Raw genomic sequence first — 12355 nt, forward strand, 5'->3', positions numbered from 1 at the left:
TACTGTGAGGATCTGGGTTTGGCTCCGCCTTTTGGGCGGCGCTTCTAATCATTACTCCACAGGTGTTCCAGTTTCCACTGACGAGACCATCTAGTACTTAAGCAGCAGGCGGAGATCAGATCTTCGCTGGAGCATCGAACCTTCTGGTTAGATTCTCCGCCTCAGCGTCTAACCTTGATGCCAGCTCCTAGTGTTAACTACGTTCTCTGTTTTGCCTACGTCCTAGGTTTTTGCCACGACACGACTACGGAAATTAAGGACTACTTACCTGGGATCTCGCCGATACTCACCTACTGGAACTGGCTCGTCACTCCTGGAACTCTGGGAACCTCTCCTCCTCTCTTCGGCGCTGTATTCATCTCCTGGACCTGTAAGCAAATAAGAAACATTACTGGCACAACCTAGCAATAATCTGGATCAAGACTCGTACCAGAGACTCACCCAGCTCTCCTTCTCTTTCAGACTCCTCCGGATACCGCCCACTGTACATAGCTTGCACCTTGTAAATAAATTCACTTACCGTTATCTTCGTCTCCGTGTTTTGGTCTTGGTTCCGCTCTCTATGGACAAAAACCCCTGAGTTATGACACACATTCACACTGCACTGAGTCAATCAAACCAAACCCTTTGAGCAACCTGTTCCCCCCCCTCGCCTGTGGTGGCGCTGCACCAAGAACTACTGGAGGAAATAACACGAAAACCTCTGAAGAAGACACTGAGTGCAACTTCCTTCTTCTGGAAAAGGAAACAAAAATGGACTGGCATCAAATTTTAGCAGTTTTAGGATTTCTGTTCTGACCACGAGCCATTTCTCCCACTAGTGGTAGAAACCCATAATTGTTTTGGTTGTATTTACCCAGAAGGCCCTGTGATATAGTCCGCTGCCTGCTTTTGGGGCGGTGTCCGGTCACATATGCAGTCGAATCATGCAAGAGTTCACTTTAACTGAACCAAGACCTAGGTTTTTAGGCAGACCAGAGTTTGCTGTTTTGGTCTACATCAGTAATTAATAATTAATTAATAAATGGGAATTTCTAAAGTTTAAAATAAGAGAATTTAGCATTCAATTTAGCAAAAACCTCAGTCATGAGCAGAGAAACTATGAGAGTAATCTTTTGAAAGAAATTCATCAGTGTTGTGTCAAACAGGTCTTAAATAGTGAGGAGAAAAATCATCTTATGGAACTACAAACTAAATTAGATCAACTATACTTGGACAAAGCACAGGGTGCCTTCATAAGATCTCGTACAAAATGGATAGAGGCGGGGGAAAAGAACTCTTCTTATTTCTTTAACTTAGAACGAAACAGGCAGCAGAGTAACTGCATCTCAAGTCTTCTAATAAATGGGAATGAATGTCAGGATCCTAAAATATTAGAAAGTGAAGTTTTTACATTTTATTCTAATCTGTACTCAGCTAATTATTCAGAAGTGGATTGTAACAGACTTTTTAGTGTTCTTTCCACTTTAGTACCAAAGATTGGGACAGTTTATAAAGAAGGTTGTGATGCTGATTTTAAAATTGAAGAGCTGGATGCTGCTATTAAGAAGATGACACCAAATAAATCCCCAGGTTCTGATGGTCTCACTGTTAATTTTTATAAATTTTTCTGGGAAGATATAAGAATTTTAGTGTTTAAAGCTTTATTAGAGTGTATTGACAAAAAAGAATTGACGTCAAGTATGAAGCAAGGATTGATTGTTCTGATCCCTAAAACAGGCAAAGATAAAAGGCACTTAGATAATTTAAGACCAATAACCCTACTGAATACAGACTATAAAATCTTCTCTGGTGCTATTGCAGCTAGACTTAAAGATGGAATCTCAGATATAATTAGTGAAACTCAATCAGGTTTCTTGAAAGGTAGATCTATTCATAATAATATAAGACTTGTTTTAGACTTAATAGATTATAGTGACTTGATTGAGGAAAATGAACTTATTCTTTTCTTGGATTTCTATAAAGCATTTGACTCTGTTGAACACACGTTTATCCTCAAAACACTTACTCATTTTGGATTTGGTGAAAAATTCAGGGATCTTATTGAGATGCTTTATACAGATATAAATAGTTCGGTAGCCTTAAGTCATGGAACGTGTAATAGATTCAATATTAATAGAGGAATCCGTCAAGGTTGTGGAAGTTCACCATTACTATTCATAATGGCTGCTGAGATGCTGTCCATTCTAATTAAAAACAGTGGAATAACCGGCATTGATGTAATGGGCAAACAAATCATAATAAGTCAATTGGCTGATGACACAACCCTTTTTTTGAAAAACAAAGATCAAATTCCTTTAGCTCTTCAAAACATTAATCTGTTTTCCAGGGCCTCGGGACTTCAATTAAACTTAAATAAATGTGAGCTGTTTTCTCTGAAGGATCACCCAGTACAATCACTATTTAATATAAAAGTTAAAAAAGAAGTAAAGTACTTGGGTGTTGTGATAACAAAGGATAAATCTATTTCGGAGAAGGAAAATATTTGGAACAATATTGACAAATGTAAACTGACTCTGAATAGATGGCTACAGAGGGACATATCAATTTTTGGTAGGATTTTATTAACTAAAATGGATAGTCTTTCTAGACTTATTTTCCGGCTTATTCTCTGCCAGAATCAAAAAAGATGATTAAAGCCATTAACAAACTGAATTTTAATTTCATTTGGAGGAATAAATGTCACTATATACGAAAAGACGACCTGATTAAAACTCATGAAGATGGTGGAGGAAATGTGATAGACTTCGAAATTATGAATAGTATGTTGAAACTCAAATGGTTAAAGTTTTTTATAAATAACAGTCTTTCAATTTGGTCATATATACCCAATTTGGTATTCAATAAGATGGGAGGACTTCAGCTTCTCTTACGGTGTGATTTTGAGTTAAGCAGATTGCCAGTGAAACTTTCAGATTTTCATAAACAGGTTCTTCTTAATTGGAAACTACTTTTTTCTCACAATTTTACACCTCATAATACCCCAGTGTGGAATAATAGATATATTTTGATCAGTAGAAAATCTATATTTATTGATGAATGGCACTCAAAAGACGTTTGGGCTGTCGCCCACTTCATGGATAATCAGGGAAACTTTTTACAACATCAGGAATTCTGTGAGAAATTTAAAATCCATTGCACTAAGGAAAAATATAATCAAATCTTAAAAGCTATCCCATCATCTCTTTGTTCTATGGTTAGACAAGACATATTATACTCTAATGTGACTCCTAATCTGAAACAACTCTGGATCGAGGGGATTCCCTTTTCGGACTGTCGATGTAACAATAAATTTCTGAGGCGACATATACTAAAGTGTCATTTTCCTAATCCAGTTAGGAGAAATTATATTCTCAAAGATTTTAAGGAAGAAGAGATAAAAAAGATAAGGACTAATTTTATGTCATTTCCTGTTCCACCCAAAGCAAAAGAAATGCAGTTTAAAATTATAAATAATATTTATCCAACTAAAGATTTCTTAAGAACAAAATTTAAGATGGACATTGGGAACTGCAGTTTCTGTGAGACAGACTGCGAGAATTTAGATCATCTTTTCTTTGAGTGCAGGATAGTGCAGAGTTTTTGGCTTGATTTTCAGATGTGGATTAAATCCAAAGGAATTCAGCTACCTGCTCTCATGTCAAAAGAAATCCAATTTGGGGGTTTCAATAAGCTTGGCAGTAATGAATATGGGATCAATAATTTAATTTTACTGGGAAAATACTATTTACATAAATGTCGATTTTTCAAATGTAGGCCCAATTTGACTCATTGGAAAAAAGAACTGAAGTCTTATGCAAAATCTGTAAGTTATGTAAAAGGAAAAAATGCTGGCAACTTCTTTTACTTTTTGACTGACTTCAATTTTCTTGATTGATGCCCTTTGTACTTTGTATTTGTTTCCTTTTTAGATATATAATGCTTTTCTTTTTTGCTGGCCCTTGGCTTATTTTGTTAAATTTATGTGTACACATTTTAGGCATATGTTTTTGTCTAGGTGCCATAAATCACTTTTTGTAATGTAATTTTTCGAATGTTGAGCTTGGTAATTTTTGTTTTGTATTGCAACATGTTAAATAAAGGTTAAAAAAAAAACATTAATGAGAGCTCATTGAGCTCTCAATAAATATAGTACCATTTTCTTTTAAATAAAAACAATATTAACTGACAAAGCCCTTGTTATGCCATGAGGTCATTTGTTTTGCATAAGACTGTGCAGTCACAGGTTGATGATTTGCTGGCCCAGCTGTGCAGTCCCACGTCTGGCATTGGCTGGCCTCTCCTGAGTCCCCCAGATGGACAACCTTCTGCATTCTGGTTGGACTATTTGTCTCCTGCTTCTCCATCCACAGAAGAAGATAATTTTGGTTCAGCTTTACTGTCAAAGGCTGTGTAATATGAGCAGCTTCCCTCTTTGTTTGGGTGTCTTGTAAAAATGTTTAAACTTCGCTAATTACCTGTTGTTTGAAATATTCATCCATCCATCCATTTTCTTCCGCTGAAGAAGTGTTTGAAATAGGCTACTAATTTATTTTATTGCCAGGTTTAGTTAAAGTGTGAAACCAAGTGTTTCAATTGAGGCCTGTTTTGTGGTGACTGTTCAACAAATTTGTGAGCTTCTGTAGTCAGGCTCAGCTGTCTTAATTGTGAAAACCTTTTGTTTTGTTTCTTTGGTTAGTGACTAAAAGCTTTGATTTGAGGTCTTTTGTTTAAAAAAAAGTTTGTACCAGTAGTTCATTTCCTTTCTGCTTTATAGTTTGTTATTCAAAGTTATGTAATAGGTTTACATAGAACTTTTGGTAAAATACTTCTTAAACATTTTTGGGGACTGCAGTAGCTCAGTGCCAGGGTCTTATAATCCTGAGGGTGTGGGTTTAAGTCCAGGTTGCATCAAGAAGGGCATCCAGCGTAAAACAGTTACCAAATCTGTCATGTGAGTTCACTTGCTGCTGTGACCTCTACAGAAGGGAGCAGCCAAAAAATACAAACAAACAACTTCTTAAACTTTATTTGTTGGTTGACTTGTTTGGGTTTTTTATATTAAATTGTTCTTTGTTAGATGCTATGTTTGTAAAGCGTAACTAATGGTAATTACTAATGTTGATGGTAACCTTTTATTTGTTTCTTTTGTTAAAAACACAAAAGACTAAACAATACATTTTTTTTCAAACCAATTCCATCTGGCTAAATGTTGCTTCCCCTTTTCTCCTGGCTCAGTCTGGTTGTAAGTTTAGGCCTGTGAGGATTCCAGGGTGTTGTGCCTTTGAATTACCTTCTTTGCAGCTCCACATGGCAGGTGGAGTTGATTGTTCTCAGCTGGATTCAACCATGTCTGATCACCACCTGCCAGGTACTTAAGCTCCAGTCTTTCCTGAACTCAACGCTGGAACGTTGCATAACATTTGGTAGCTCAACCCAAGCCTTAGTGAGTAACTAAACTTTTGTCCAAAGATTTTGAAACTTACCTTGTGTTTCCTTTGCTTCTGCAGTCCTCGTGCCTCCTGGAAATCTGCTAGTGGATTCTTTTCCCTATCTTTGAAAGACCAGGAACTCTCATTAACCTCGACGCAACCATTTGGATTTCTCTCTGGCTCGACAACCTGCCCAGCTCCAACCTGCCACTCTCCACCTTTACCCACCGTTATGAACAGAGCTTCACCAACTGGACCTGGAATCCTTCTCACTCTCAAAGCTTAAAAGACAAGAGCATCACAGTAAGAGAGATCTTCAGAAGTTTGCCTTTAAGAAAAAAATCACTAGCTATTATACTTACCCCTCTCCTTTCATTACAGCTCCCACCGCCCCATGATCACCCCCTAATTGTCACAGCTCACTGTTCCTGCCATGCCTCCTGCTCACAGACCACAGCTCTAGTAACTTTCCACTACCTCATAGTCCTATGCCACGCCCTTGTTACCATCACAGCCATTAGTCTCACCTGTAACAGTCAGTATATAAGATCACAGCTCGCACTCACTCCTCGCTAGATTATTGACCGGTTTACGCTCAGTAGATGTCCAGCACTCTTTCACAGTTCATGCCTGCCTCATTCTCGACCCCTTGCCTGTCTCTTGACCCTCGCCTTCTGCCTACTCCTTGCCGGACACCTTCACGGACTCAGCTAACTGGTAACGAACCTTGCTTTCTCTCTCTGGACCTCGCTTTATGGATTACCCCTCTCTGAATTTGTTTGTTGATTACGGACTTCCTGGTTCTGACCCCTTGCCTGTCTCTGGACTTACCCGACTGCCGAATCCCCTCACTGGCGACCACTGCTGCTTCCACCTCGCAGTTCCTGGTTGTCGTGCCTGCTCCAGACCAAGCCCTGTTCCAGACCGTGAGTGCCGCTCTTATAACTAGCGAGCCTAATAGTCTGGTGTTTTCTAATAAAAGGTTAAACCTTCCTCAGTGTCCTCTCGTTCTGACTCCACTCACGCTCGGCCTCGTCACCGATAGAAATAAATCTTCTTAATTACTTACCTGTGTCATCATCTTCTCTGTTTCTCTGAACATAGCTCTGGGTTTAAAAATATTAACACTAATTATGACAGACCATGACCATTGTCTCACATTGCCATAGATTTCATCACCGGACTTCCTCCATCCAATGGTAACACTGCCATCTTCACCATCATTGACCGTTTTTCCAAGTCTGCTCATTTCATTCCTCTTCAGAAACTTCCCACCGCCCTGGAGACCACACAATTAATCTCCCAACATGTTTTTTGCCTTCATGGCATTCCCCTGGACATTGTGTCAGACTGTGGACCCCACCTTGTCTCCCAAGTTTGGAAAGCCTTTTGCAATGCCTTAAGAGCATCACCAAGTTTAACCTCTGGTTATCATTCTCAGTCAAATGGTCAGATAGAGGTGTAACTATTTCCTTTTCTGGACAAGACATCCCCCTTTCCACCTCTGTTACAAATCTTGGAGTAAGAATGGACTTTCATCTCACATTTGAAAATCATATTAAGCATCTGTTTAAAACCTGTTTCTTTCATCTCCGTAATATCTCCAAACTTCGCCCATCTCTCACTTTTTCTGATGTAGAATCTCGTCCATGCCTTTGTCTCTTCCAGGCTCAACTACTGCAACTCTGTTTGTTGGAATCCCCAGCAAAAACCTTCAGAAGCTTCAATACATTCAAAACAGTATTGAGAGCTCGTAAATTTGAACATATTACACTCATTCTCCGTGACCTTCACTGGCTTCCTGTCACCTACAGAATTCAGTCCAAAATTGCTCTCATTACCCATCAATGTCTACATGGAACTTCACCTGATTATCTGAAGGACCTCCCCATCCCATATTTATTCACCTGATCTCTTTGATCACAGAACTGTAACCTCCTCCACCTTCCACGATCTAAATTAAGGACCATGGGAGATCAGGCTTTCTGTATGGCTGCACCCCGTCTCTGGAAGTCTCTCCCTGACTGAGAGCTCCGCAACCACTAGTTGACTTCAAAAAAGGCTTAAAGATGTTTTTTTTTTTTTTAAGCAAGCCTCCACATGATTTCATGATGATGATTTTATCATTGATTTTAGTTGCACTTTGAGATTTTTGTTAATGAAAAGTGGGTTACAAATCAAATTCATTATAATGACAAGGCTTGGCTTGGCAGGATTCAGAACGCACAGATACAGACAAAGTTTTAAGATGTTTATTGTAGACATTTGGCCAACTGGATTACTGTAACAGGACTCAGCACTCACGTTGTGACTTGGGAGCCGGACCAGAACCGGTAAGACAGTCGGGGACTGGCGGTTGAGTGCGGCTGGGATGGTCATATAGGGGCTTAGGCGAGAAGGAGAAAGCAAGGCTCGTGGGTCGAAGGTCAGGCATGGGTCTGTGAACATGGAGTCAGGCAGGAACTGTGGAAAAACGCTGGACATCTACTTGGTCAAGACCGTTCAATAATCTGGTAACTATGGGCTGTGAGCTGTGGACCTAAATACAGACAGGAACAGGTGTGTCTTGAGTTGGCATGGAAACAAGGGCGTGGCATGAGACTGAGGGACTGTGGAAAGTTACTGAGCTGAGGCATGACTGAGAGCAGGAGGCGTGGCAGGAACAGTGGAAGCTGTGACATATTATTATTATTATTATTGTATCCAGGAAGTAAAGGCCGCTCTCAGATGTGTTATTGAGAACAATCCTTCATCGTGGAGTTTGCATTTGACATGGGTGGAGTATGCCCATAACACTTACCACCTCTGCCACAGGTCTCTCACCTTTTAAGGCCTCTCAAGAAAACCAGCCTCCTCTGTTCCCCAGTCAGGAGGGAGAAGTTGCTGTTCCTTCGGTCTAACACCACCTAAGACACTGTTGAAGAATGTGGCGCTAGACCAAGACTGCCCTGCTCCAAACGTACGCTGAGAACAAGAGATACGCTGATCGTCATCGTCACTCTGCTCCACAATATCAGGTTGGGCAAGAGGTTTGGTTATCCACTCATGACATCGCCTCAAAAGACACTCCAAGTAAGCTTACTCCCAGATTTATTGTCCCCTATGCCATTGTTCAAATAATCAACCCCTTTGCAGTTAAACTTCGACAACTCCCTAACATGAGAATTCACTCCACCTTCCATGTCTCTCATATTAAGTGCTTTATTTGAGGATTCCAGGGTGTTGTGCCTTTGAATTACCTTCTTTGCAGCTCCACATGGCAGGTGGAGTTAATTGTTCTCAGCTGGATTCAACCATGTCTGATTACCACCTGCCGGGTACTTAAGCTCCAGTCTTTCCTGAACTCAACGTTGGAACGTTGCATAACATTTGGTAGCTCAACCCAAGCCTTAGTGAGTAACGAAACTTTTGTCCAAAGATTTTGAAACTTACCTTGTGTTTCCTTTGCTTCTGCAGTCCTCGTGCCTCCTGGAAATCTGCCAGTGGATTCTTCTTTTCATCTGTGAAGAGAAGAATCCACTTCAACGCAAATGTTTGGATTTCTCTCTGGCTCGACAACCTGCCCAGCTCCAACCTGCCACTCTCCACCTTTACCCACCGTTCTGAACAGAGCTTCACCAACTGGACCTGGAATCCTTCTCACTCTCAAAGTCTATAAGACAAGAACAGTAAGAGAGATCTTCAGAAGTTTGCTTTAAAGAAGAATATCACTAGGTATTATACTTACCCCTCTCCTTTCGTTACAGCTCCTCTGGCTACTTCCCCAAGATCAACCCCAGACAGAAATAAACCTTAATTACTTACCTGTGTCATCATTTTCTTTGTTTCTCTGAACATGGCTTTGGTTTTAAAAATATTAACACTCATTATGACAAGGCTTTCTTTTAAAAATGCAACATAACCTTAAAATCTCAGATTGGAAGTCACCATTGAACTCATTGGTATACCCTTTAATTCAAACTACATAGTCTGATTTTGCTACTGATTATATTTTGGATGATTTTTGAATAACATTTAGGTATAATGTCATAATGTTTCTGCATCAATATGAAATAAAGTGGCATAAAAAGTATCCTACACTTATAGATAGCTTTGTTTGATAGGGTTCTAAAAGTTTAGACATTCAAAGTTTGCTTGAGAGATAGTGTGGCAGTAAAAGTTAACATTGTGTTATGTAGTTTGTTCATTCCCACCACATATCTGAACAATGCCCTCTTTACTGCAGAGAGACCAAATCCATCAGTTAATTTCTTGCTCCTTCTTGCAATCACGAGTCCTCCAATCAAGGCAAAGACCTACCCCTAACCCGCAGACAACCTCCCACCTTTTTAATTGAGAAAGATACTTTCAAACTCTGCAAACTGCTCTAGCACACACTAAAGATCATGGCTCGGAAGATACCAAATAATCTTATCACAAAACAAAATCAATGAAGAAGTTCTGAGGTTCCTAAACCCCTGTCTCCAAAACTATGCCTTGAGATCTTGCCATCAACAAAATTGGCAAAACTGCCAAGGAGCAGCTCTGGCAGAATCCCGTGTAGCCCCTTGTCAGCAGACTGATACCCTTTGACTTCAGTCACCATTTAATTATGCTTTTAAAAATTTTCAGAATGAAGTACACTTAAGTGTTGTAGTTTTGAAAGAAGAAACTGTGTTTAGTCTCAATAAACAAAAACAGCACACATTGCACCAGTCAATGGATGTTTATTCAACCCCATATGATCTACTTTTAAAAGAAGACAGATATGGACTACAATGATTTTAAATCTTGGCTTTTATGTCTTTATGTCCTTTCTGTGAATAAGTCTGACTGTTGAGGACAGGGTATATTAGCAAACAATTCAACCTTGTATGATGGTGTTATGTTATGCTTTGTTTCATGCTGTATGCCATTGTATTTGGTGATTGCAGTGCAGGGACTGGTTTGTGGAAAATAATTTCCCCTTGGGGACAATAAAGTCTAAAAGTCTAAGTCAATAAATTAAAATATTGGAAATGAGGAATGGGACACAATGCACATTATTTAGTATCCAACATAAGCACACAAATAATTACCTAAACATACCTTCGTACTGGTCATTGTCTTGAAACAGTTCTGCATTCTTCTTTAGCATAACATAGGGAGCTTCCTAAATACACAAATACAAATAATAATATTAGTTACATATTAGTACAAGTGAAACACATTTCTTCATGTCAAGCTTGTGTTGTTAACAAATGTGCATGTTTATAAGTGGCATTAACAATATTAAATTGCTACATGTAAATTGGCTGGCAGGGAGAACATTACAAATATTGTGTAATAGTCAGATGTTATGCTCAATGATTTCTGACATCATCTATTGATATTTAAAAACTTTTCAGCTAAGATTTTATTTTGTAAAAACCTGATAAATAAATGCAAAGAAATTTATGCTGGAAGTGTGAATTTATAGTTGAAGTATGGACATGAATGTAATCAAATGAATCTTGGTGAACTGAATTGTAAATAGTTATGACAGGTTCTTGCACAGCATTGGCCTAGTTAACTTTCTGTATTTGATAATTAACCAAGCTATATGGGAACCTTGTGTATGAAGTCAAATCTGTCTGTACAGATTTAGAATTTTCAAAGCCTTTGAATTTAAAATACCAAACTGTTCATGTAGCGATTTTATAAATGTCAACCCATTTTTAAGTGTACTTTTGTCTTTAAAAAATATATAAATAAATAAAAATACAATAGTTTAAAAATTTAAATAAAATATATTCCAGGTGTTCAAAGTTGACAGGCTAAGTTCTGAGCATAAAATTTAATGTTAAAAATTCACTGCAGAAAACCTGGATGGATACCAGTCAAGTTGTTCCTCCACCAAATGAAGTGAAATGAAGTGAAGCCATATTTTGAGCTGATAATTTTTGAAAATGACAGCCCATTTTTGTGCACACAGCTTGCAAAACTGTAATCTTGGCTGTACACATTGTACCCACCTTGGCAGCCACTCCACTTTTAAAATCTAATATACTGGAGTACTCTTCAAATGAAGATAGATTTATACAAGTATTTCAATATTTGTTTTAATCTTTAGTGTGGATTTTAGACATGGACATTTTCCTCCGATGTGTTTTGTCAGAGGATAGCTCCCATGCAGAAGTCAAAATACAGCTTTAGCACTGTTGAGATGGGTTGGAGATGTCTACCACCAGATATAGGCACCAGCTCTCTCATGACCCTAAAAAGGAAAAGTAGGTGAAAAAAATGGATGGATGAATGAACAAATATTTTGAACATGTTCAAAGCTCAAACGACAGGGCCGTACACCTCTGCAACTCTTGCAAAGTTGAGAACCATCACAAACATTGCAAGACATTCGAGAGACTCTCATGAATGCCATTTGCCATCTAGTTACAGCCCAGTAAGATACCACCTTGATGTCATTAATGACACCTGCTTCACATGCATGCAAGCTGTGCTTCATTTCATAGTCAACACTGCACAAATTGTAAACAAAAGCACTATTTTCATTACATGAGACAAAACATTTTTGAAGCTTTACTTCAGTGCAATGAATCACCTACACTGAGGCACGCAAGTATGACTCAACATAATTTTAACAATACAGGTGTATTAAAGCAGATCCTGCTTGTATGAAATACAGAAAAAATAACATAGCTTGCTTGTATTTTTAGGTGAATACATGGTAAATTATACTGCCTGGCCAAAAACAAAGTTGCCACATTATGTTTCAGCTGGCAACAATTTATTTAACCCCAACTGGTGCAATGAGTTGCTTCTCATTTCTTAAACAACCATGTTGAGACACATCCTGTGGTCGTGGAAAAGATGTCAGTCTGTTTGAGAAGGGTCAGATCATTGGCATCAAGCAGAGAAAACATCTAAGGAGATTGCAGAAACTACTAAAACTGGGTTAAGAACTGTCCAACACATTATTAAAAACTGGA

At 38.7% G+C, this 12355-nt stretch overlaps 1 protein-coding gene and 1 long non-coding RNA gene across 6 annotated transcripts in view; one reads left to right on the top strand and one right to left on the bottom strand.

The window, feature by feature from the left end:
* LOC108246920 (glutamate receptor 2-like) overlaps window positions 1–12355 on the bottom strand; it is a 130839-nt gene that overhangs the window by 60443 nt on the left and 58041 nt on the right. For all 5 annotated transcript variants that reach the window (XR_005233289.1, XM_037976081.1, XM_037976082.1 and 2 more), the window contains one exon: window positions 10479–10542. Coding sequence is in view for 4 of the 5 variants with exons in the window: in XM_037976081.1 (XP_037832009.1) it covers window positions 10479–10542 (64 nt within the window). In the remaining variant the exon portion in view is untranslated. The remainder of the gene's footprint in view (window positions 1–10478; window positions 10543–12355) is intronic.
* LOC112451318 lies at window positions 97–624 on the top strand. Its single transcript, XR_003040120.2, has 3 exons — window positions 97–146; window positions 227–370; window positions 463–624. It is a non-coding gene; the product is annotated as an uncharacterized LOC112451318 (long non-coding RNA).

This window comes from Kryptolebias marmoratus, linkage group LG6 (assembly GCF_001649575.2).
Source record: "Kryptolebias marmoratus isolate JLee-2015 linkage group LG6, ASM164957v2, whole genome shotgun sequence".
NCBI lineage: Eukaryota > Metazoa > Chordata > Actinopteri > Cyprinodontiformes > Rivulidae > Kryptolebias > Kryptolebias marmoratus.